The sequence below is a fragment of the Phyllostomus hastatus genome, unplaced genomic scaffold (assembly GCF_019186645.2).
Source record: "Phyllostomus hastatus isolate PE091 unplaced genomic scaffold, TTU_PhHast_1.1 phas_contig_98, whole genome shotgun sequence".
Lineage (NCBI taxonomy): Eukaryota > Metazoa > Chordata > Mammalia > Chiroptera > Phyllostomidae > Phyllostomus > Phyllostomus hastatus.
The window spans coordinates 3596104-3615273 of record NW_025333999.1 but is presented as its reverse complement, the minus strand read 5'-3'; the positions used below and the strand labels follow the sequence as shown (position 1 = coordinate 3615273).

At 56.6% G+C, this 19170-nt stretch overlaps 3 protein-coding genes across 10 annotated transcripts in view; 1 reads left to right on the top strand and 2 right to left on the bottom strand.

The window, feature by feature from the left end:
- LYL1 (LYL1 basic helix-loop-helix family member) lies at positions 1-3865 on the bottom strand. Of its 2 annotated transcripts, XM_045852853.1 has the most exons (5): positions 3543-3865; positions 3262-3467; positions 1966-2318; positions 1792-1883; positions 1-914 (listed from the first exon to the last, which is right to left on the bottom strand). In XM_045852853.1, exons 3-5 carry the CDS (start codon positions 2295-2297, stop codon positions 499-501), a joined length of 840 nt encoding a protein of 279 aa, XP_045708809.1. In that variant the 5' UTR covers positions 2298-2318; positions 3262-3467; positions 3543-3865; the 3' UTR covers positions 1-498. The 2 variants fall into 2 exon arrangements, with proteins under 2 accessions (XP_045708809.1, XP_045708808.1); XM_045852852.1 differs by having other exon boundaries at positions 3262-3865.
- A 1437-nt stretch (positions 3866-5302) lies between these two features.
- On the bottom strand, positions 5303-13208 carry TRMT1 (tRNA methyltransferase 1). Of its 6 annotated transcripts, XM_045852936.1 has the most exons (18): positions 13115-13208; positions 12963-13025; positions 12170-12364; positions 12029-12084; positions 11643-11785; positions 11291-11478; positions 9476-9591; positions 9283-9395; positions 8219-8367; positions 7988-8074; positions 7841-7910; positions 7621-7755; positions 7446-7531; positions 7015-7141; positions 6853-6929; positions 5896-6015; positions 5679-5808; positions 5303-5481 (listed from the first exon to the last, which is right to left on the bottom strand). In XM_045852936.1, the coding sequence occupies exons 2-18, from the start codon at positions 12992-12994 to the stop codon at positions 5332-5334; spliced, it is 1974 nt and encodes a 657-aa protein (XP_045708892.1). In that variant the 5' UTR covers positions 12995-13025; positions 13115-13208; the 3' UTR covers positions 5303-5331. The 6 variants fall into 6 exon arrangements, with proteins under 6 accessions (XP_045708892.1, XP_045708890.1, XP_045708893.1 ...); XM_045852934.1 differs by lacking the exons at positions 12963-13025; positions 13115-13208 and adding an exon at positions 12665-12766 and having other exon boundaries at positions 12170-12454; XM_045852937.1 differs by lacking the exons at positions 12963-13025; positions 13115-13208 and adding an exon at positions 12665-12755.
- Positions 12827-19170, top strand: part of NACC1 (nucleus accumbens associated 1) — a 20805-nt gene continuing 14461 nt past the window's right edge. Inside the window, exon 1 of one of the 2 annotated variants that reach the window (XM_045852939.1) lies at positions 12827-12941. In XM_045852939.1, the coding sequence (XP_045708895.1) occupies positions 12908-12941 (34 nt within the window). In that variant the 5' untranslated portion in view covers positions 12827-12907. Of the gene's footprint in view, positions 12942-13933; positions 14155-19170 lie in introns of those variants that run through there. The other variant, XM_045852940.1, reaches the window with a different exon arrangement.

Genomic DNA, 19170 nt, shown 5'->3' with positions numbered 1-19170 from the left:
TGAGCCTTCGCTAACACGATTGTGCAGGGCCCAGTTGGGCTAGGTGGGGTGGGGCGCCGCGCGGACTCTGCGCTCCAGGCTCGCTGCCGACGCCGTCGAGGCGCTTGTATCCCTGAGTTCCCGGGAGGGGGCGCCGGCGAGAAGAGAAGGCTCCCTGGCTCCTCCCCACCTCTCAGTGAGCCCCCAGTCTGCAAAAATGAGGCACCACTTGGGTCCGATGACCACTCTGCCTTGTTGGTTCCTGGACCTCACCTCTGGGAGGAGGGTGCTGGCAAGGCCACTTCCAGCAGGCGGTGGGTGATAAAAAGGTCTGCAGGGCCCCTGGGGGTGATGGTCGCCCTTCCAGACCCCCGGCCCCTTCCCCTGTTGGGTACGCCCTCACTGGTCCCTCTGCGAGGAACTTCGCTCCAGGGTAAGCGCAGTGCGTGGTCCTCCCATTCCTCGACGGCCCAGGGCTGAGTTCCCAGTGCACTTTGGCTCAGAGGCTACGCCTCGGGGTCACCGCACCTCTGGGCTCACAGCCGCTTGTTCCGTCTTGATGGGGCGGACCGCCCCGCTAGGGCTGTCATTGGAGCAGGCCGGGGGTGCGGGCTGCAGACGTGTCACCGCCTCGGCCCGGCGACAGAGCCTACGGCGGACACCGTCGTCCGGACCTCTGTGAGCCAGCCGTTTGCGGGGCCCCGGCGGGGCGGGGCCTGCTGCCAGAGCAGCCGCCTGATCTCGCAGCAGCCGCACCAGGAAGCCGATGTACTTCATGGCCAGGCGGAGCACCTCATTCTTGCTCAGCTTCCGGTCGGGCGGGTGCGTGGGCAGCAGCTTTCTAAGCTCAGCGAAGGCGCCGTTCACGTTCTGCTGCCGCCAGCGTTCTCGGCTGTTGGTGAACACGCGCCGGGCCACCTTCTGGGGCTGTTGCCCTGCAGACAGAGGAGAGGGGTTAGGGGTTGGCACCGAGGGGGCGCCCCCTCCCGCCCTCCCTGCAGGCACCCAGCACTCGGGTGGAGACTTCCACACAGGTGGTGAACTGAGGCTTTCTCCACCAATGGGATCCACGTGTAGAATCCCTGTGTGGCTCTCCTGCTAGTTAGGAACCCTGCCCATCCCCCACCCTCAGCCATCTAGAATCTAAACAGGGACAGGCCAGGCTGCAGGTCACTGGGGCCTCTGCGCCTCTGGCTGTCTGCACCTTTATATTGGGGGCTGAAATGTTTCCTCGGGCTGCCAGTCTGGGGAGCTGTCCCTATAGTCCTCATTCTGAGTGTGCCTGTGTGTGGCCAGAGGTGCTTGTGGGTCCGAGAGGCACCCCTGTTGTGATTGTGGGCCTGTTCTCGTCTCAGGTGGCTGTGTGATTTGTGGTCTGTCTACATGGCTGTGGTTGTGTGATTGTTGCTATGTGGCTGTGTCATGCATGGTTGCGGTTGTGTGGCTGACTCTTGTGTGGCCATGTCCTAAGTGGCTGTGGTTGTGTGGCTGTCTCCTGTGTGGTTGTGGTCCCATGCCTGCCTCTTGCAAGGGGGTTGTCATGTGGCTACTTCCTGGGTGGCTGTGTATCCGAGTGGCGCTGTCATTTTGTGGCCCCTGTGCCATGCTGTGTTTGCCAGAACTCTTTGTGGCTTGTTGGGTGACTGGTCGTGTGGGGCTGGCTGTTGGGACTGTGGTTTTGCACATGGTTGTAACATGAGCAACAAGCCCCATGTGGACTGCCCTGCGTGTGTGCACGCACTGGCAGCACCTACCCCTGTGGAAAGGAATGGGACAGACATAGGCCCCATGTAGACACGAGCCCATACTCACCTTCAGCCAGCTCCAGCTCACAGTGGCTTGGTCTCCGCTTCAGCCGGCTGCTAGGGAAGATGCTAAAAGGTCCTGCCGGCCCAATGTAGAGGCTGTAAGGGTTCATGGGTCACTAATGCCTTGTGTGCAATGACCCTGGCCCCAGATTGCCCCCAGGCCCAGCCCCCCACTGACCTGTTGAGGAAGGGGTGAGGATGGTAGTGCAGGGCCAGATGGGTTGGGGCACTTCCCAGGGTGGAGAATTGTAGCAGCGGGGGCCGCAAGGCACTCAGCTCTGTGGTGGCCATAGCTGCCCCTGGAGGCCTAGTGTGGCCCAGGCTGATCACTGGGACACCAGGGGGAAGCCTGGGGGAGGAGGTGCCTCCATGGCCCACTTCTTCCACCTTCAAAGGCCCAGGCGAGGCAGGCTTGGGGAGCGGGGCAGGCACCGGGCTGGGGGCACACACCATCTCAGCCTTCTCAGTCATGGCGGGGCCCACCTCTGCCTGGGCCTCGGGCGGGCACATGGACCCCAATGGGGTGCTCACCTGTGGAAGGGAAGAAAGCCAGTGGGGAGGAGGGATCGGGGACCCCCTTAGCCCAAAAGAGCCCTACAATGGAAGGGATTGGGGAAGGTTGGCAGTTCAGTGGGCAAAGGCAGGTGAGAGAGTGGGCCCAGAAACTGCCAGAACATGGGAGGAGGGTCAGACACAGGGCAGGAGGTGCCCACTGAGATGCTGTGCACTCGGTGAGCCCAGCAGTGACGTCTCTGAGTTGTTTGTGATCCATAAGGGCCTCATCTGCACAACCCCCGAGCAAACTCCCTTCTTTCAGAATCACCTCTCACCTGGAGTCCGCAGGTAGAGGCAAGGCAGGGGACACATGATGGACCCTGGGACCCTTAGATCTGATCCTGACACCCTTCACTGACACTGTGTCCTTGGAATCTCTACATGATTGACCCTGACCCTTCACTGACCTCCCTGCTCCCACCCAGGCCCACCCTGTGGTCCTCATCTAGGCCCCCGAGGCTCTATCCATTGCCTCTGTCAGACCCTGAAAGTCCTCCATAGTCACTCTAGTGACAACCACCCCTATCGAACATTCCCCCCTCACTAATCCTGTGACCCCACTGCTGACACTGTGACCCCAAATGCTGGCATTACCCAGCCCAGTATGTACAGTCATATCTTAATCCTCCATGTGGCCCTGGTGACCCCCCCTACCATCCCTACCCATCAGCATCCCCCCCTACTTTGCACCCTGTTTAGAGGTCCCTGTTTACTCTCGGCTCCATGGCCTGGATTGTCCCAGCAATATCGGGAACACCTGGTCCCTCTGCCCTGTGTTCCCTAGCTGGGTCCTGGGGAAGCTGGCCTGGCCTCTTGCTTAGTTGGTTCCTGCAGATCAATGAATGAAGGCTGGCAGGAACGAATGAATGAAGGCAGGTGGGTCAGGGATTCCCCCACCTTCAGGCTGCTCCCCTCTTACCCCGGTGCTGGTTGTGCTGCCTGCTGAGTGCCCTGGCTCTGTCGGTCAGACAAGGATGTGGTCCTGCTTCAGGCTGGGCTCCACAGCCCTGCTTCCTCCAGCCTCTTCACGCTGTGCCCCAGGCAGTTGGCCACCCTGTCTGGGCTTCACCTCTTCCTGGGCTCCCAAGGGCCTTGGGGCCTCGGTGATGGCAGCAGCATGGGTCCCTAGAGGAAAAGTGAGCGGCTCCGGGGCTGGCTCGCCCTCTCCCCGCCCCCGGTGGCCAGTTTCCTCCCTCTTACCCCTGGCGCAGTGGCTGGAGGATGCTGGGCCAGCGCAGATAAGGGCCTGGCCGCCTGGCCGAGACTGATAAGGAGTCGGGCTGACCCCGGAGGAAACCAGTGGGTGGGGATCTCTGAGATCGGCCTCTGGCCCCGCCCCAGGCTGGCGGGCAGGACTGGCTGTCACCCCTCAGGGCTTCATGTTCTGTCCCTCAGTCACTGGAGGGACCCTGGCCTTCCAAGGACCCAGCCTGTGCACAGCTAGGTGTGAGGTGCCCAAATGCACACAGATAGGAAACTGAGGCAGGAAAGCAGAGGCCTCCTGTGTCTGGCCTATGGCTTTGAACACCCCCAGTTGTGTCCGTGCTGATGGGGGTGGAGAGCCCTTTCCGGTCTTGCTGGGGCTCGTGACTGGGGCCCTCTCCTCCCCCTGCCTGGTTCCTCTTTTTACAGAGCCCCTCCCAGCCATTCTGCCACCCCCACCCCAGAGCAGGGCACTGGCAGGAGGGCAGTTCTGACAGTCTGATCTAAGGTGCCCAGCCTGGGCAGTTGTCCTGGTCCCAACTGTGTTATCCACACACCCTTTCCAGGCCCAGGAAGGTCTGCAACTGGGAGAGGTTCACTATGTTGCTAGAGCTACTAGAACCTTCCAATAGGTCCCCTCAGCATACCCTCACAATCCTGGTGCTCTAGGTCACAGGGTCACATAACTGGGTGGTCCCCAGCCCTCAGCCTGGCCACTTCAGGGGGAATGGTGATGAAAAGGTGTTGCATGAATGTCCTGGGTGGTCATGAAACCCAAGACCTAGATGGAACTTTAAGAAGTGGGGGGGGGGGCTGGGTACAGCTAGGTAGCAATAACAAGACTGTTTCTGATCCCCAGCACCCTCTCACCTGGGTCAGTGGCGCTGTTCTGTGTCCATCTAGTAACTGCAGGAGCCCCCCAGGCAAGCCCTCAGCTTCTAGCCAGTGCCCACGCTACCACCCTCCTCCCAGGAACCAGATGATTCAAGGACCCACCACCAACCACCCCACTGTCCCAGTGAAACAAGGGTCCAGTTCTAAGCACTGGATGAACTTTTAGGTGCCCACAAGCCTGGTTCTAGGATCAGGTTTATTTTACTCCTGGGGATGGAGCAAGGTGAAAGCTGCCTCTGGGGTTCCACAGCTACCGCGTGGCATAGTGGGGACTCTGCCACAGGCCTGTTAACGTTGCTAAGGCTTGCCCTTGTGGGGAGGATGCAGCAGTCAGCCTGGTGCCTTGATGAGCACCCCCACCCCAGGGGCCACAGGGCAGGAAGCACCTGGTCTGCAGCGGATGCGCAAGGCCCCCTGGTTCCGGTCTGGCTTCCGCCACGGCGGCCCCGAGGGGAGCTGGGCCAGAGAAACCAGGCAGCAAAGAGGTGGCGGCGAGAGGCCACGTGGGAGGTCGGTGGCACCCGCTTGCGCGCGCCTGAGCTGGAAAGCACGCCAACCGAAGGGGGTGCTTAAGGCCCGTGGGCATGAGCGCACTGCTGCCACCCTGTGGCCGCCTGGGAAACTGCAGGCGCCAGCAACCAGGTGCTAAGTGTCTCTAGCTGCAGAGGGACAAACCACCCCACAGAAAGAACGCCTCAGACAGAAACACTGATTACGCCTCAGTCAGGGAGAGTCAAACCAACCTCTCGAAGCACACGGCTCCTCCAGGGAGTTAATTCAGACGGGCGGAGGAACACGCCCCAAACATGCTGGAGAGTTGGACAGACAAACCACAGGCAGCTTCCACATTCAAGACAAATAAGTCAGGACAAAACGAAATCTCTTTATTGGCTCAATCTACACCTGGACCAGTGGTGACCTCAGGCCCAGGGGGGTTTAGGTTTGGGGCCTGAGGGCAGTCAGTGGAGACAGCTTCAGCAGTGGCCTTGGACGTTGGGGGACTGTGGGAGTAACAGCACTGGTTCCCTCGTTGACAGGTGCCCTGGTGGGAAGATGGTAAGTGTGAAGCCTGGCCCAGAGCCTGGCAGCCTCTGCGGGGTTCCTTTCCTGGATGGGGAGCTCACTACCATCCACTTGCCCACCCCCAGTTCTCCCAGCCCTGCCTGCCCCTTAGCCCTGCCCTGTTGTCACCTCAGGGGGACCCACATGTGCTGCAGTGAGGGGTAGGGGGTGCCTCACCTCCTTAAACCTCTTACAAGGAAATGTCTTAAGCCGGGCAGCCCGCTGGGCTGGGTCCTCAGCCAGTTCCTTTCGCTTATTCTGGAGCAGCCTGCGTCTGTCCTCCATAGCTTTGCCCTCTGGCTTACCCCTGTGCAGGGAGATGAGCAGCTAGGACCTCATGTAGCTTCTGCACCCCAGGCCCTGGCCAGGTCCCACCAGCACCGCTCTCACTCACCCTGGCCGGGCACGGGGCCGGGGGCCCCAGTTGGCCTCAGGGTTGGCCTGGAAGCGCTTGAGTCCTCGCTGGCGGGAGCTGGGGTTGGCATCGTCCCGAACAGTGAAGTTGGCCTTCAGCCTGGGGCAGATGGGGTGTGGCTGAGGGCCAGCCACCACTTGGACACACACAACAAACCACCCATGGGGCCTGGCCCGCCCACCTTGGTGACTTGGGAAAGACTGCATTTGCCTGTGTCAGGATTCTCTCCTTCATTTAATAAATGTTTATTGAGTGCCTACTGTGTGCCTGAAATCTGCTGCTGGTAAAGCTGACATTCCAGTGCACAAGATGGGCAAGCAATGGGACAAGTCAAAAATCAGCAAATCATGTTGTGTTAGGGCATGTGGTAAGAGTTCCGGCAAAAACAGAGGAGAGCAGAGGTACTGGGAGACTGGGGAAGGAGGTGAGGGAACAGCCACTGTGGGGACGCCGGGGATACACACTCTGGGAAGAGGGAACAGCCCATGCAAAGGCCCTGAGGTGGGGACGTGTCTGAAGAGTCTGAGTGAGGAGGCCAGTGTGGAGCGAGCAGGGGTAAGGGCAGGAGAGGGGCAGAGGGATGGGGCAGGCCTTGCAGGTGGAACTCTGTTTCACTGAGTGAAGAGAGAGCCACAGAGGATTCTGAGCAGAGGGGGACACGATCTGCCTCAGATGCTCACAGGCACCGTCTGGGTACTGTGAGGGGAACAGTCTATGGGGGGTGAGGGTGGGAGCTGGGGAACCAGGGCAGAGCTGACTGCACTGGTCTCGGTGAGCAGCGATGGGGCCAGACCAAAGTGGGGCAGAAAGGGGAGGGGGACAAGGTGGATTCTGGATCTCACTTGAAGAATGAGCAGGTGTCTGTGTAGGGAAGTGTCTGTGTCATCTGCACACATGTGAGAATCCATTCCAGTGGCAGAAGTGTCATGTCCTTACCTGGGCTCCACGCTAAGAATGCGGAAGGCTGGGCTGGTCTCGGACAACCTCTCCCGTTTCACTGGGCACTCCTTCTCCTGGAAGGCAAAGGACAGACGCCAGGGGATGCCAAGCCTGCCCACCTCTGCCCTCTCTCTGCCAGCTGGTCAGGCTGGCCCTCACCCAGCAGCGCATGATGTCCCAGAGAGCAGAGGCAGGGGCGTCTGTCTTCACGGCATTCTTACAGGCGTGGGAGAGCGAGACCCGGAAGCCAGCATGGAGGAGGGCTGACCTGGGGACCAAGGGGGGCCTTGAGGGGAAGGTTAGACCTCAAAGTCAGTGTTGACATGTGTGGGTGAGTCATGTTGAGTGGACCTGTGAGGCTGGCTGCATGTCTCATGGTAACTACGTGGCTGATATAATGCCAATGATTGTAATAGTGAGACTGGCCCCCTGGCCAGAGCTCCTGGCCTCTAAGCTCTGTTATACATGAGATGTCCTAGGGGTGAGTGATATTTGATCTCCATTTTACAAGGGACTTTGGCCAGAAAGGGGTCCAAGTTGCCCAGGGCACCCAGCACTCAGGCTCTGCTCCTCCCTGGCCAGGGCCTCACCGCAGCTGCAGGAGACTGGGTGTATTACAGTGGATGGTGCTGCTCAGCTGGTCCAGCGTGTAGTACAGAGGCACATCCGGCAGCTCCTGCCATGACGGACAACAGGATGTGGGTGGGGCAGATGAAGGAAGCTGGGTACAGGTGAGCCCCCATCGTGTTTCAGCCTTGCCCCCACCTCGGTGATGACACTCAGAACTCCTTGGATCCGCTCTGAAGTGTGGAAGCGGCTGGGGTTGGTGCTCACGGCCCCTAGGACACGGCTCACAAAATCTAGGTCATGGATTGGCTCCACCCACAGGGGGCCACCGAGCTGCAGACACACAGGGGTCAGATGGGCAAGGAGTGAAACACCAGGACCCTTGTGACCACCTTGCTGAACCCCAGCCTGGCCCTACCTGGTGCCGCTGCCCACAGTGCTCACACTCAGGGGCCATGGGGGGACCACAGGCTGCGGAGAACTTGACCCTACACAGAGAGAGGTGTTTAGGGGGCAACAACCCTTGGAACTCCCTATACGTCCCTCCTGGCTCACCCCTGCTCACCGTCCATCAGAGGCCCCAGATGCTTTGCCAAGGCGTTGAAGGTGGAAGGTTCCACAGCCGACACACTGGAACACCAGCGCCTGCTTGCTGTGGGGGAAACGGGGATGGCCACCACACCCCATTCCTCCCTCAGGCTGACTTGGTCCCCATTATGATCCCATTTCCCCAGGTAAAGGTTTTGTTGCCCCATTCAATCCATCACCCAGCACCTGCCCCAACCCCCCTGCTAACCTGGCTGAGGCCTTGACCTTGGCCTGGCCGGTGAAGACACGAACAAAAACGCGCACATAGAAATCAGCACTGATGCTGAGCAGTGGCACCACGAAGCGCTGGTAGCAGTTGGCACGGAGGTCCAGGCTGTGTAGGACGATCCGCAGGGCCTGGGGGTGAGGGTGGACATCAGCTGTCAGCACTGCCTCTGAACAAGGTGCTCACTGCACCCGGTCAGGTAGGCTCCATGACTTCCAAGCCCAGCCCTGGGCACCCTGGCTGTGTGACCCTTGGCAAGTGAGTGTGTAGTTCCCCCATTTGTGAAATCGCAACAATCTCTGTCTCCATGGTCCTGCTGGGGGCACTAAGTGATTCAGAAACACACAGGCCCAGTAAGTGGAAGTATTCTGGTCAGCATCATCGGCATGGCCCACACTGTGCAGTGTGGCCCAAGGACCTGTGCTCCGGTCACCAGGGACTCAGTCGGCAGGAAGTAGGGACACTGGGTGCTGCAGAACTGCTGGGGCCTTCTCTGTGCTAGGGCCCGCTATGACATGCTAATACAGCAAAGGAGGCAGCATTTCCCAGACTGATCTGATGACAAAGCCTTTAAGGAATAAGGACAGAACCCCTCCTTTCCCAGCCCTTTGAGGTAGCCTGCCCCTGCCTTTGTGACTTTCCACAGCAACCTAACGGTGTCCAGGCCATCATCAGCATGCCCGTCTGACAGACACCAAAACTGAGGCCCAGAACAGGGAAGATACTTGCTCAAAGCTACCAGCAAAGTTAGGACTTGAACCCAGAGCTGAATCCAGACCTGGAAAAACTGCCTCAAACAGACAATTTTGGAAAGTTGTTAAAATAGAGATCACTAGAAAGAATGATGTAACCACTGCCCCTACCCTGGACAAAGCCACTGCCCCCAAATTATCATGACTAGAAGCCCATGCTCTTGGGGACGATGCTGGCTAAGATGTGCTTATTTTTAACATGCTGGCATGGACCTGGCCCTGGCTGCCTGGAGGAAGCTGAGCAGGTCTGAGAGGTGGGAAGGGTGCTGGGGTGGTGGTGGGGGGGTCTCTCACCATCTCGTGGCAGGCCCGGCTCTTGAGGGCCATGGCCCCATACTTGCTGTAGCACGTCTCCCCGCTGTTCCCCGCCAGCACTGCCATGTCCGTGCAGGTCACACACAGCAGCCCTGCAGGGAAGCACTGGACAGTGAGGATCCTTCAAACACCCCAAGCCCTGCTCTGTACCCCTGGGTCAGCCTGACCTCACCTCCTTCACTCACAGCCTGCACAGCTGCATCCAAGAAAGGGGCAGGGCTGCCGTAGGGGTCCAGGTCGATGACCTCAAACCGATCCGACACCCGCTGGTGCTGGTACATCAGCATCCTGGGGGTGAGAGGGCCAGGTCCTAAGGCCTCTGCACCCGGGACCTGCTCCATTCCCTACACGTGTTTAATCATGCAGTGTGAGGGCTCAGACCTGGACTTGGGGCCAGCTGCCCAGGCTTAGATCCTGGCTTCGCCATTTGCTAATTTCATGGCCTTTCCCCCGGGGGAGCTCATTCTACCCAGCTGTAACAATGGCAGTAACAATAGCCAATACAGTCAGTCCTCACCTAACATTACCGTAGGTTCTTGAAAACTGTGACTTTAAGCAAAACAACATGTAACAAAACCAATTTTACCATAGATTAATTAGTCTAAACAGGAGTTAAGCTCTAGACCTGGCTGGGTAGCTCAGTTAGAGCATCAACCCAACACTCGAAGGTTTGATCCCTGGTCAGGGCACGTATGCAAATCAACCAGTGAGTATATGAATGGGTAGAACAACAAATTGATGTCTGTGTCTCTCTTCCCTCTTCCTCTCTCTTTCTCTAGAATCAATTAAAAAAATAGAATAAAAAAAAATAGATCACATCTACCCACACTCACTCAGGAACAATGCAGATGTGCCAGTTCACCTCATGTAGACATTTTAGGTTGAGGGAGGAAAACACAGTCCCCATAGAAAGCCACATAGACACAGGGAGAACCTGTCACATCCATACACAGTGGCCCTGGCTGGGAATCGAATTTCCTTTTCCTCCTCAATGTTATAACCACAACATTACTGCAAAACCTGCTGTACTAATGTAGCACATATTGTCTGACACTGTTTCAAGCAATTTATAGATACATTAACTCATTCAATCACATAATCTTCCAATGGGGGTGGAAGGTACCTTCCAGAACAACTCCAGGGATTTGGAACTATAAGGTTCCCCTTTGCAAGTAAGGAAAAGCAAATGCTACCTTCTCAGCATAGCCTACCCTCATCCTGTTTTTCAAAATTGCAACACTCCCTCACCACATTCTTCCATCCCCTCTACCCTCTATTTTTTTTCCAGAGCACCTCTAATTTACTATGTAATTTACTTATTTGTCATAATTATTTGTTATCCTCTGTGTTTCCTATTAGATTTTAATATGGTCAGAAAAGCAAATATTTTTTACTTAGTTGTTTTACTTTCTGTAAAGGGTCAGACAGTAAATACTTTAGGCATTGTAGGCCACATACTGTCTGTATTGCATATTCTTCTTTTTTTTTTAAACCTTTAAAAATGTAAAAAACATCCTTAGGTGGCAGGCCACAAAAACCCAGGCTGTGGGCCTTGCAAGTTATAGTTTGCTGACCCCTGCATTTGAATGTGAACTCCACCAGGTCAGGGATTTTGTCTGTCTGTATTGTTTAACTGATGCATTCCCTGTACTGAAAATGGTGTCTGGCACATAGCAGACATTGGATATAAACTGGTACATTTGAATGAATAAAAGTACAAGAATGTACAAGAAATTTTAAATGGGAACCATAACGGCACTTATTTCTGATGCCGAACACAGGCTACGCAAGTATTACCTCTCATTTAATCATTACAGCAACCCCTGTAAAACGGTCGTTTTATAGACAAGGTAACTGGGACTCAGAGAGGCTAAGGCACTGTCCCAAGGTCACAGAGCAAGAATATGACACAGCCAGCATTTGACCCCTGGCAGCCTTGCTCCCGAATGCACCTTCCAGCAGCCAAGCTCTGCGGCCCAGAACCTACCGGGCATCTGCCTGGTTGGGCTGTACCAGGTGGGCCACTTCGTTGAGCTGCACATTATGGCGTATGAGATCCACAGCTCGGGCAGAGGCATCGTTGGCAACCACCAAGCGGAGCCCAGGCACCTCTCGAGCAAAGCGAATGGAACGGAGACCTGAGGCTGCCAGGCCCTCCAGAACTCGCAGGCCTTCCTGTTGGAGTAAGCGTAAGCAGGGAGCCCGGCTCACATCAATACCTCCATTCTCTGCTGGAGCCCCCACCATCTTCCTCCTATAGCTCTCTCCCTCCAAGAACCTTTTTTCCTCCATTATCCACTGAACTCCGGGGCTGCCACCTATTTATGCCCCGGCCTCACCTCACAGATCTCCCCCACAGTGGTTGTTCGAGGTTGGTTTTCTGGGGCCAAGTCTGCACCCTCTTTCAGTTCAGTCTTGTCCTCCTCTTGCTCTGACAAGTCCACCACGACCTTTTGCACCTCCTTTTCACCTGGTACCTTGACTGCAGCCACCCCAAAACACAAGTCAACGGCTATCAAGGCTCTCTCTGAGAAACCTCCTCTACTCTTCAGAATACAGAAGCTTCATGGAAGAAAATTCTCCCCAAAGTGCAGGAGAGGCTGAAGGAGCAGAGCCCAGGGCCTGGTATTTGGCTAGAGCCTTCCTGGACTTTAGGGGAGAGGGAGCTGGGCAGGGACAGAGCTTGTGTGACCCCCGCCCACCAGGAGATTGGACCTCCACTCACTCTGGATTCCTTTGGCCCCCAGCTGAATGCGAGCAAACTCAGTGATCACAGCACATCTGCAGAAGACGAAGGCTTGGCTCACACCTCCTCACTTCACAGACCCACTGCCCTCTGCCAAGCTGACCCCGGACCCCTGCTCACGTCAGGTCCCGGTTGAACTCCTGCACCGGGTTGTAGAAGACTTCGTTGGCGCTGGGGAAGGCGATCTTGGCGGCCCCCTCGGTGACCGTCGTCTCCTGGATCTCAGGTGGGAGCTTTTCTCCGCAAGACACCGTGCTGTTTACCATTGCGGTAGGACTCGCCGACCCTTGGGGCTGCCCCTCCATAGACCGGACTCTACAGAGACCGCGGGCGGAGCGAAGAGTCAGGCTTAGCCACAAAACGGCCCTCACATGGGACATCCGCTGCGGCCTCTGCCCGCCAAGCCTGGATAGAGCATAGAGATGATCACAGAGCTGCGTTCTCGGGCCGGGTGGTCCTACACGTCTGTAAAATAGAGGCTAAGGGGACCCTGTGGCCTCGGTAAGCTAATACCATCCCCCATCTGGTGAGGATGGGCCCCTGTGAAGCCGTAACTCCTCGAGTGGCCTCCTCCCTGCTCCGGATCCCTCCCCTCACCGCCCAGGGTCTCCTCACTTTCGCTCCCGAAACCGAGAATCGAGTTAGTCTTGGTGCACATTTTCCGGATTAGGACCTGGGCGCCGCCATGTTGGCACGGAGGGGGGCGGATCATGTGGCAGAATTTAGCCAATCAGTAATACTGCCTACAGTGGGAGGCCGGGATCAAAATGCACCGTGGAAAGTATGTAACTGTTGTAACTGTGGCCTTAATCACAGTGGTTGCTCTGTAATTAAGGCTACACGTCACCAGCCCATTTCATGGATGAGGAAGTTGAGGTTCAGCAAAGGGGTGGTAAGCGAAGAAATCCAATACCTATTCATCGCCTCCTGAATTCTGGGTGCCATAAATACATCATTTCAGGGCATCCTGCAGGCTCTAAAATCAGATTTACTGAGTTTGAATTCCCAGATTTACCATATGCTCTTGTAAAGTTACTTAAACTCTCTGGACCTTAATTTCCTTACCTGTTAAATAACAACCCTAGTTTCCAAGACAGAGCAAAGATTAAAAGACAGAATGCCTGGAAATTGTGCAAAGCCACCCCTTTCACATAACCCCCAGTATGTTCTAACCCGTGTAGGAAAGGAGGACAGCGTAGTGGCCTGGACTGTTTTAGCTCCAATCCCAGCTCGCCTTGCTACTTGTTAACCCTCTCTGTGCTTACGTTTTCCCATTTACAAAATGGGCAGAACTTTCTAAGGTTCGCTATTGGGTTGTGATGAGAATTAAATGAGTTAGTGAAGGTAAGATGCTTATAATGTAGCCTGGCATAGTGTGTTAACTTTTACTGTGGCTTCTAACCCTGGGTTTGAATCTTGGCACCTGCCACCACTTTCTTGCTGTGTAACCCTTAGCAGGTTTCTTTATCTATCTATGCCTCCCTACTTTCTATAATGTGTGTGTGTGTGTGTGTGTGTGTGTGTGTGTGTGTGTGTGAAATAATTTCTACGTAGAAATGTTACTGTGTCGTTTAAACGAGATCATTCACATAGAGAGCCTAAAACAGTGGCTGACACGATAACAGCAGACAATATCGTCTGTGTCTTACAGGAAACTAAAGTTCCGAAAGGCAGAGCGACTTGTCTGAGGTCGCGGGACTAGAAGGTAGCGGGGTGGGGATTCGAACTCTCAAGCATTGTCCAGTTACTGGAAGACTCCGAGGGGCTGAAGCAAGAGACGGAGACGGGAAGGGGCGCGTTCGGTGCTTGACTGGCCTCGCCTAGGGGGCGGAACGGAGGGCGGTGTGTGGGCAGAGCCACTGCCGTTCCTCCCCAGTCCGGCGACCGCGGCGGCGCGGCTTGCGCTGGCTCGGCGCTCGGCTGGGGCGGCCTGGCCCACAATGAATGGCCGCCGCGGCTGCCGCTGCTGTTGAGGCGGAGGCCGCGGAGGCCGCGGAGGCGGAGGCCGAGGCCCCGGCGCAGGGGGTCGCGCCCCAGGCCCAGGCCCGGCCCCAGCCGCCGCTGCGGAGCACGCCAGAAGCCCTCGGGCCGCGGCCGCGGCGCAGGTGAGGCGGCCCGCCCCAGGCCGGGTTTCGGCCTCCTCCCGCTGGGGCTGCCCTAGGGCATCGGAGGTCCGGCTAAGGACTGAAGGGGGATTGCTTGGAGGGCTTCCTCCGAGGAAGAAGGAACCAGGTCCACAGCCTGCACTGTGGCTGGACCGACGAGTGAGGGGGGGGCCTGCCCCCCGCCAGCGGCCTTGAGCGTCCAGCCCCCGGCCGGGCCGCGGGGCTAGGGAAACGGCGGGATCCGGCCCAGACCTCCTCCTCTCATTGCCAGCGCGGGGGGCGGGGCGAAGCTGGGACGGGGCAGGTGCCGGGAGGCCAGGGAAGTTCTAGGGCCCGAGGGGTAAAGTGAGGAGGCCCCGGGGGAGACCGGAGGGGGAGGGGAAGGAGGAGTCAGGCTTTGGGCCGGCATAGTGCGGGGAGGAGGGGAGGGCGGCGCGGCCGGAGGGAAATGGCTCGGAGGGGGTCGGGGCGGGGCGGGGCGGCCCTTGCAGGTATTAGCGCTGGTGGAGGTGGGTGGGTCAGGTTACAGGCTTGGGGGCGGCTGAGGAGAAGCCCAGGAAGTGGGGCAGGGTGGGTGTGGGCGGAGTTTATTCGGAATCGGGAGTTGGGGGATCCGGCGGCTAGTAGGTCCCGGAGATGTTTGCAAGGGTCACCCGAGGTTAAGGATGAAGAGATGTTGAGGGGGAAAGGCCAGATACTGGGGCGATCAGGTAAGTTGAGGAACTTGTAGGAGCTTTGGGAATGGGGCTACACTAATGGGGATGTGAAGGCAAGTCCTGAGAAACTAGTGTTGATCGAAAGGCACGTGCCAAGATGTGCCCCCCGCCCTTTCCTGGTCAGATGTTAGCTCTGGGCCAAACCTGGGGAGTTTCTTCTTTCCCATACTTAATTCCTCTAAGACTCTGGGTCCCCAACCTACCCTCTGGGCAAGTCTCTGTTGGCTGTTCAAGGCTCTGGCCTTCCAGGTGGGTGTTTGTGTGGGCAGCTTGGGAACACCTAGCTCAGGCATCTTGTTTACCATGGTGGTGGCCTTGCACACCCCCACCCCATATATCTGTAGACAGCCAGCCCAACTGCCCTTACCTGACTCTCTAAGGGTCCTAGAATCTTTCCCCACTTACTTTGGAGCCTGAGGTTTAAACAGCCACTGTGTATACCATGGCTTCCCAGGTGTCAGTTTCCTGGAGGTGAACTGGGAGGTGAGTGTATGAAGTTTTGTTCTTTGTGTTTTGGAGACTTACTGTGGAGTAACGGACAGTCATCGAATAGGGGATCAAATTAGGCATCTACACTTTGGCCGAGGCCCTTGGGGCTGTGCTTCCAGGATGCTGTCCTGGGCCAGGCTGTGCTGAGTTTGCCCCTGGATCTTTGATTGCTCACCACCACTAGGTCAGTTTAGGCTTTCTTCGTGGTACAGAAGATGAGGCTTTGGGTGGCTTGTCCCAGGTCACATGACCAGACACTGGCAGGCTTGGATTGGCTGACCCTCAGCCCAAACCCACAATCCCCTGAGCTGGCCTTTAAGAGCCATGACTGGAGGAGCTCCCCAATCTTCCAAATTCCTTGGCAGGACCACTCTTTTCTCTTTCCACTCTGGGAGATGGGTCAATGCCTTTTTGGACAGACTTCCTGGTGTCCCAAGGGGTAGGAGAAGTGAAAGCTTTTTCAGATGCCTGGTTATCTACCTCATTCCCCTTCTTGGAGCCAAGAGGTCATAGGTGACAGCTGTGGATTGGCAGGGGGAAGCACTTGTGAGAACGGGGCTGGGCCCAGGAGTTGGATTTTTTCTTTGCTTGCCTGGTTTGTCTTTTTCCCACTTTGGTCCCAGGTCAGTCCACTCCAGCTTTTGTTCCTTTTCTTTGCGCTAATTGCAGGGCTGTTGCCGCTGTGTCCTGGGAATATTGACTTGGGAGCCTAGCACCTGCGCAGACTGTTGGGTTGAGTGTATCAGCCAGATCTGGGTTTAGTGATGGGTAGTCACTCTCATTCTCTTCCTTCTACCAATCTCCCCATAATTCCTAGAACTGCCCTCTGCTTTGGCCCTGGCCTCCTCTCTTCTGTGGCTGGCCTTCTGGTTTTGGGAGGTGTGGGAACTGGGCCAGCAGCCCTATGTAAAGAGACATGCCTGGTTGGGCTGAGGCTGGGGTCTCCTCTGGGCTCCAGTGGGGCTCTGGGCTGGGTACTGAGGATAGCAGTGGTTACCTCTACTCACATAGCTGGAACAGGGACAGGCTGGTGGCAGTTGGCTGTGGTATATGGATGGCAAAGAAGAAGGCGGTGGGTTTGAGCCTGTACCTGGAGCTGTGGAATGCACATTTAGTAACTAATGACTTTTCTGTGAGGACTTTGGGTGCACAGACCTAAGGCGCCAGAGGAGGCCATAATCGGCAGGGCATTGGAGGTGGAATACAACAAGTAAAGGGACCCTTGGGACAGTTTTATTTCACTAGGGTGCTGATACCCTGCTAGGGACTGGGGGAGCAGCCCTGAGTAACAGATTCTAGAGCCACTCTCAGCGACTTTTATTCTAGTGAAGGTCACCGACCTCAGACAAACAAGTGGTCATTTCTGCTATTCCTGTGTTCACAAACTTAGTGGGATAAGGGAAAATGACAATGAATGTTGACGGGAGGGAGAGCTTTAGATGGCATGCTCAGGGAAGGCTTTTGGGAGATCTGAGCCTTGAATAATAAGAAATCACCAACCTGGGGGTGGAGGGCTGGGGCAGGGAAGGGCAAATGTTCTAGGCAGAGGGGACAGCCTATTCAGAGCCATCATTGAGCTTGTGCCAGGCCCCTGCCAAGTGCTCTAAATATCTTGTCTTCAGGAGGGAAGGAGCCAAGAGTGACCCTGATGTGCAGGCAGATCTTAGTGCTGTTCACAGAAAGGAAGCAGCCGGTCTCAGGGTCTCCCTGATGCCCCAGATGCAAGTTCAGACTCCTTGGCCTGCATCCGGGGCCTGTTACAATCTGGTGCCTTAGGCAGGCATTGGGGAGCCCCAGGAGATTCTTGGGCAGTACTGGGAGGAGATGAGAGCTTTGGTTGGCCTTGCAGGATCTATTGTTGGGTTCATTGTGGAGGATTGAGGGTTGGTCTGGTGAGGTCTGACTGGGAGTTCATCGGTGTCATTGCCAAAGCTCACAATGGAAAAGGTGGCCCGCCAGCCCCGGGGAGAATCGCTGCATTTGAGGCCGAGGTGAACTGCTGGGGCTTGGAGACACAGAGGTGGGGTTTATACCGGTGCTGCTCCTGTTAGGTCCTCCCTCACCCTCATCACCCCTGACTGCTTTCCTGGGTGCCTGGCTTCTCCGAGGCACCCAGGAAACACCTTTGAACTCATTTAAGTCCATGCCTGCCGTGAGCAAGTGGGCCCCCCTCCTTGCCTCTGATCCTACATTCCCCTGCCTGAGAATGTCACCCCTCCGTCTCCCCCTAGAGAGCCCTTTGAACCACAGATGCCATGAGATGGGACTGGGAAGGTGGCTGTCTTGCATCCAATGCCTGGTTATAGTTACTGTCCCATCTCTCCCCTACTGCCTCCTTGGTGAAGGTCTCAGTGTCCTGAGAGACTCCACTGTTTCATGACTTAAGCGCTGGCTGGACTAGGATGAGCTGACATGCTGTAGTGGAGAGAGTAGAATTTCCCCCTTAGCACCACTCTGTGCCACCCTGCTTGTGGCCATGCAACCCTTGAGCAAAGGTCTTGCTGTCTGCACCTCTGTTTCCTCATCTGATGAGTGAGGACAAGCAGGCATACCCGTACTTCAGCGCATCTCCACCGGGGCAATTCTGTCCCCTCAGGGGATGCTTGGGAATGTCACAGCCGGTCTGGCAGTGCTCCTGGCCTCTAGTGGGTGCAGAGGGTGCTGTTTGACATCACATAGTATACTGGGCAGCCCACCACAGAGAACGATTGTCCCCGAGGGTAGTGGTGGGGTGGCGGCCGCCGGTGAGGGTCACACAAGAAGTTAGTGTCCGGGTGTGATGCCATGAAGGCCCTGGAGGAGCCCTCTGTAAGCACTGCCTGTGATCCTGAAATCACATAAGGGTTGGGAGATGGTGAGAGGCATAAGCTGTCTCCATTGCTGTCAGGGAGTTTGCAATCCAGTGAGGCCTAGGTGGATGGACAAAAAGGGACACCACTAATACTGACAGCTGACATTCCTGGGCACTGACTGCATGGTGGGTTACTTGGTGGTTTAATCCCTGAAACAGCCTTGTCAGGCTGCTGCTGCTATTGGCCCCTTTTATAGTTGGGTAGACTGATGGTGGGGCAAGCACTACAATAGATAAATGTTCCTGGGACCAAAGAGGAAGGGAAGTGTAATTCTAAGCAGGAAGCTTTGTGAGGGACATTTGAGCCTAGTAAAATAGTAAGACTCCAGTTCTTAGGCTCTGCCAAGCCCTGTGTGATGTCCAAGCGCATTTCAGCAAGCCCCATTCCAGCAACCACCCATCCTCAGCCCCTCCAGACTCCTTGATAGCCAGAGCAGTGACACTGCGGAGTTTTTGCATGGCTGCTGCCCAAGTGTCCTTTGAGTGTGACTACACTGAAGGAGTAGGATGTACCTCAGAAAGGAGGGCTTGTGGTCGGAATGGAAAGGGGGCTGAGCTGCTGCTGGGTTTCTCCTGGAGCTGCTGCAGGCGGAGGCTAGGTTGCCCAGGGCTGCTAGGAGAGAGTGGGAGGTTGGAGAGGCAGCAGGCTAGACTGCTCATGCCTGAAGGTGGCAGTGAAGGAAGGAAGAGTGGAGAAGAGCAGGGGGAGGCTAGATGAAGGTAGGTGGCCTCCGTAGGGGAGCAGAAAGAACAGCACCCTGCCTGGCCCTCAAGAGCACCCTAGACTCTGAGTTGGGGTCCCCAGGTGGGCAGCAGATTCCATTTCTGCAGACGACATGCCCAGCAAGGATAAAGAGCCCTGGCTTTGGCTGTGGCCTTGGCCTCTCTTGGCTTCCCTTCCCCCGTTCTGGCTTCTCTGAGCCCCCAGTTCTCCTACCCCTGAAATCAGGGCTAGTCACA

What these genes read in the sequence shown, in the direction of transcription:
- TRMT1 (XM_045852934.1), bottom strand. Translation starts at nt 12,429, where the DNA reads ATGTCCCATGTGAGGGCCGTTTTGTGGCTAAGCCTGACTCTTCGCTCC. An exon ending in TTCTGAGTGTCATCACCGAG is followed by an intron (nt 7,532 to 7,620) that starts GTGGGGGCAAGG and finishes CCGTCATGGCAG; the next exon opens with GAGCTGCCGGATGTGCCTCT. An exon ending in CTTGTAAGAGGTTTAAGGAG is followed by an intron (nt 5,482 to 5,678) that starts GTGAGGCACCCC and finishes TCTTCCCACCAG; the next exon opens with GGCACCTGTCAACGAGGGAA.
- LYL1 (XM_045852852.1), bottom strand. Translation starts at nt 2,297, where the DNA reads ATGTGCCCGCCCGAGGCCCAGGCAGAGGTGGGCCCCGCCATGACTGAG. An exon ending in CCTCACCCCTTCCTCAACAG is followed by an intron (nt 1,884 to 1,965) that starts GTCAGTGGGGGG and finishes GAACCCTTACAG; the next exon opens with CCTCTACATTGGGCCGGCAG. An exon ending in TGAGCTGGAGCTGGCTGAAG is followed by an intron (nt 915 to 1,791) that starts GTGAGTATGGGC and finishes CTCTGTCTGCAG; the next exon opens with GGCAACAGCCCCAGAAGGTG.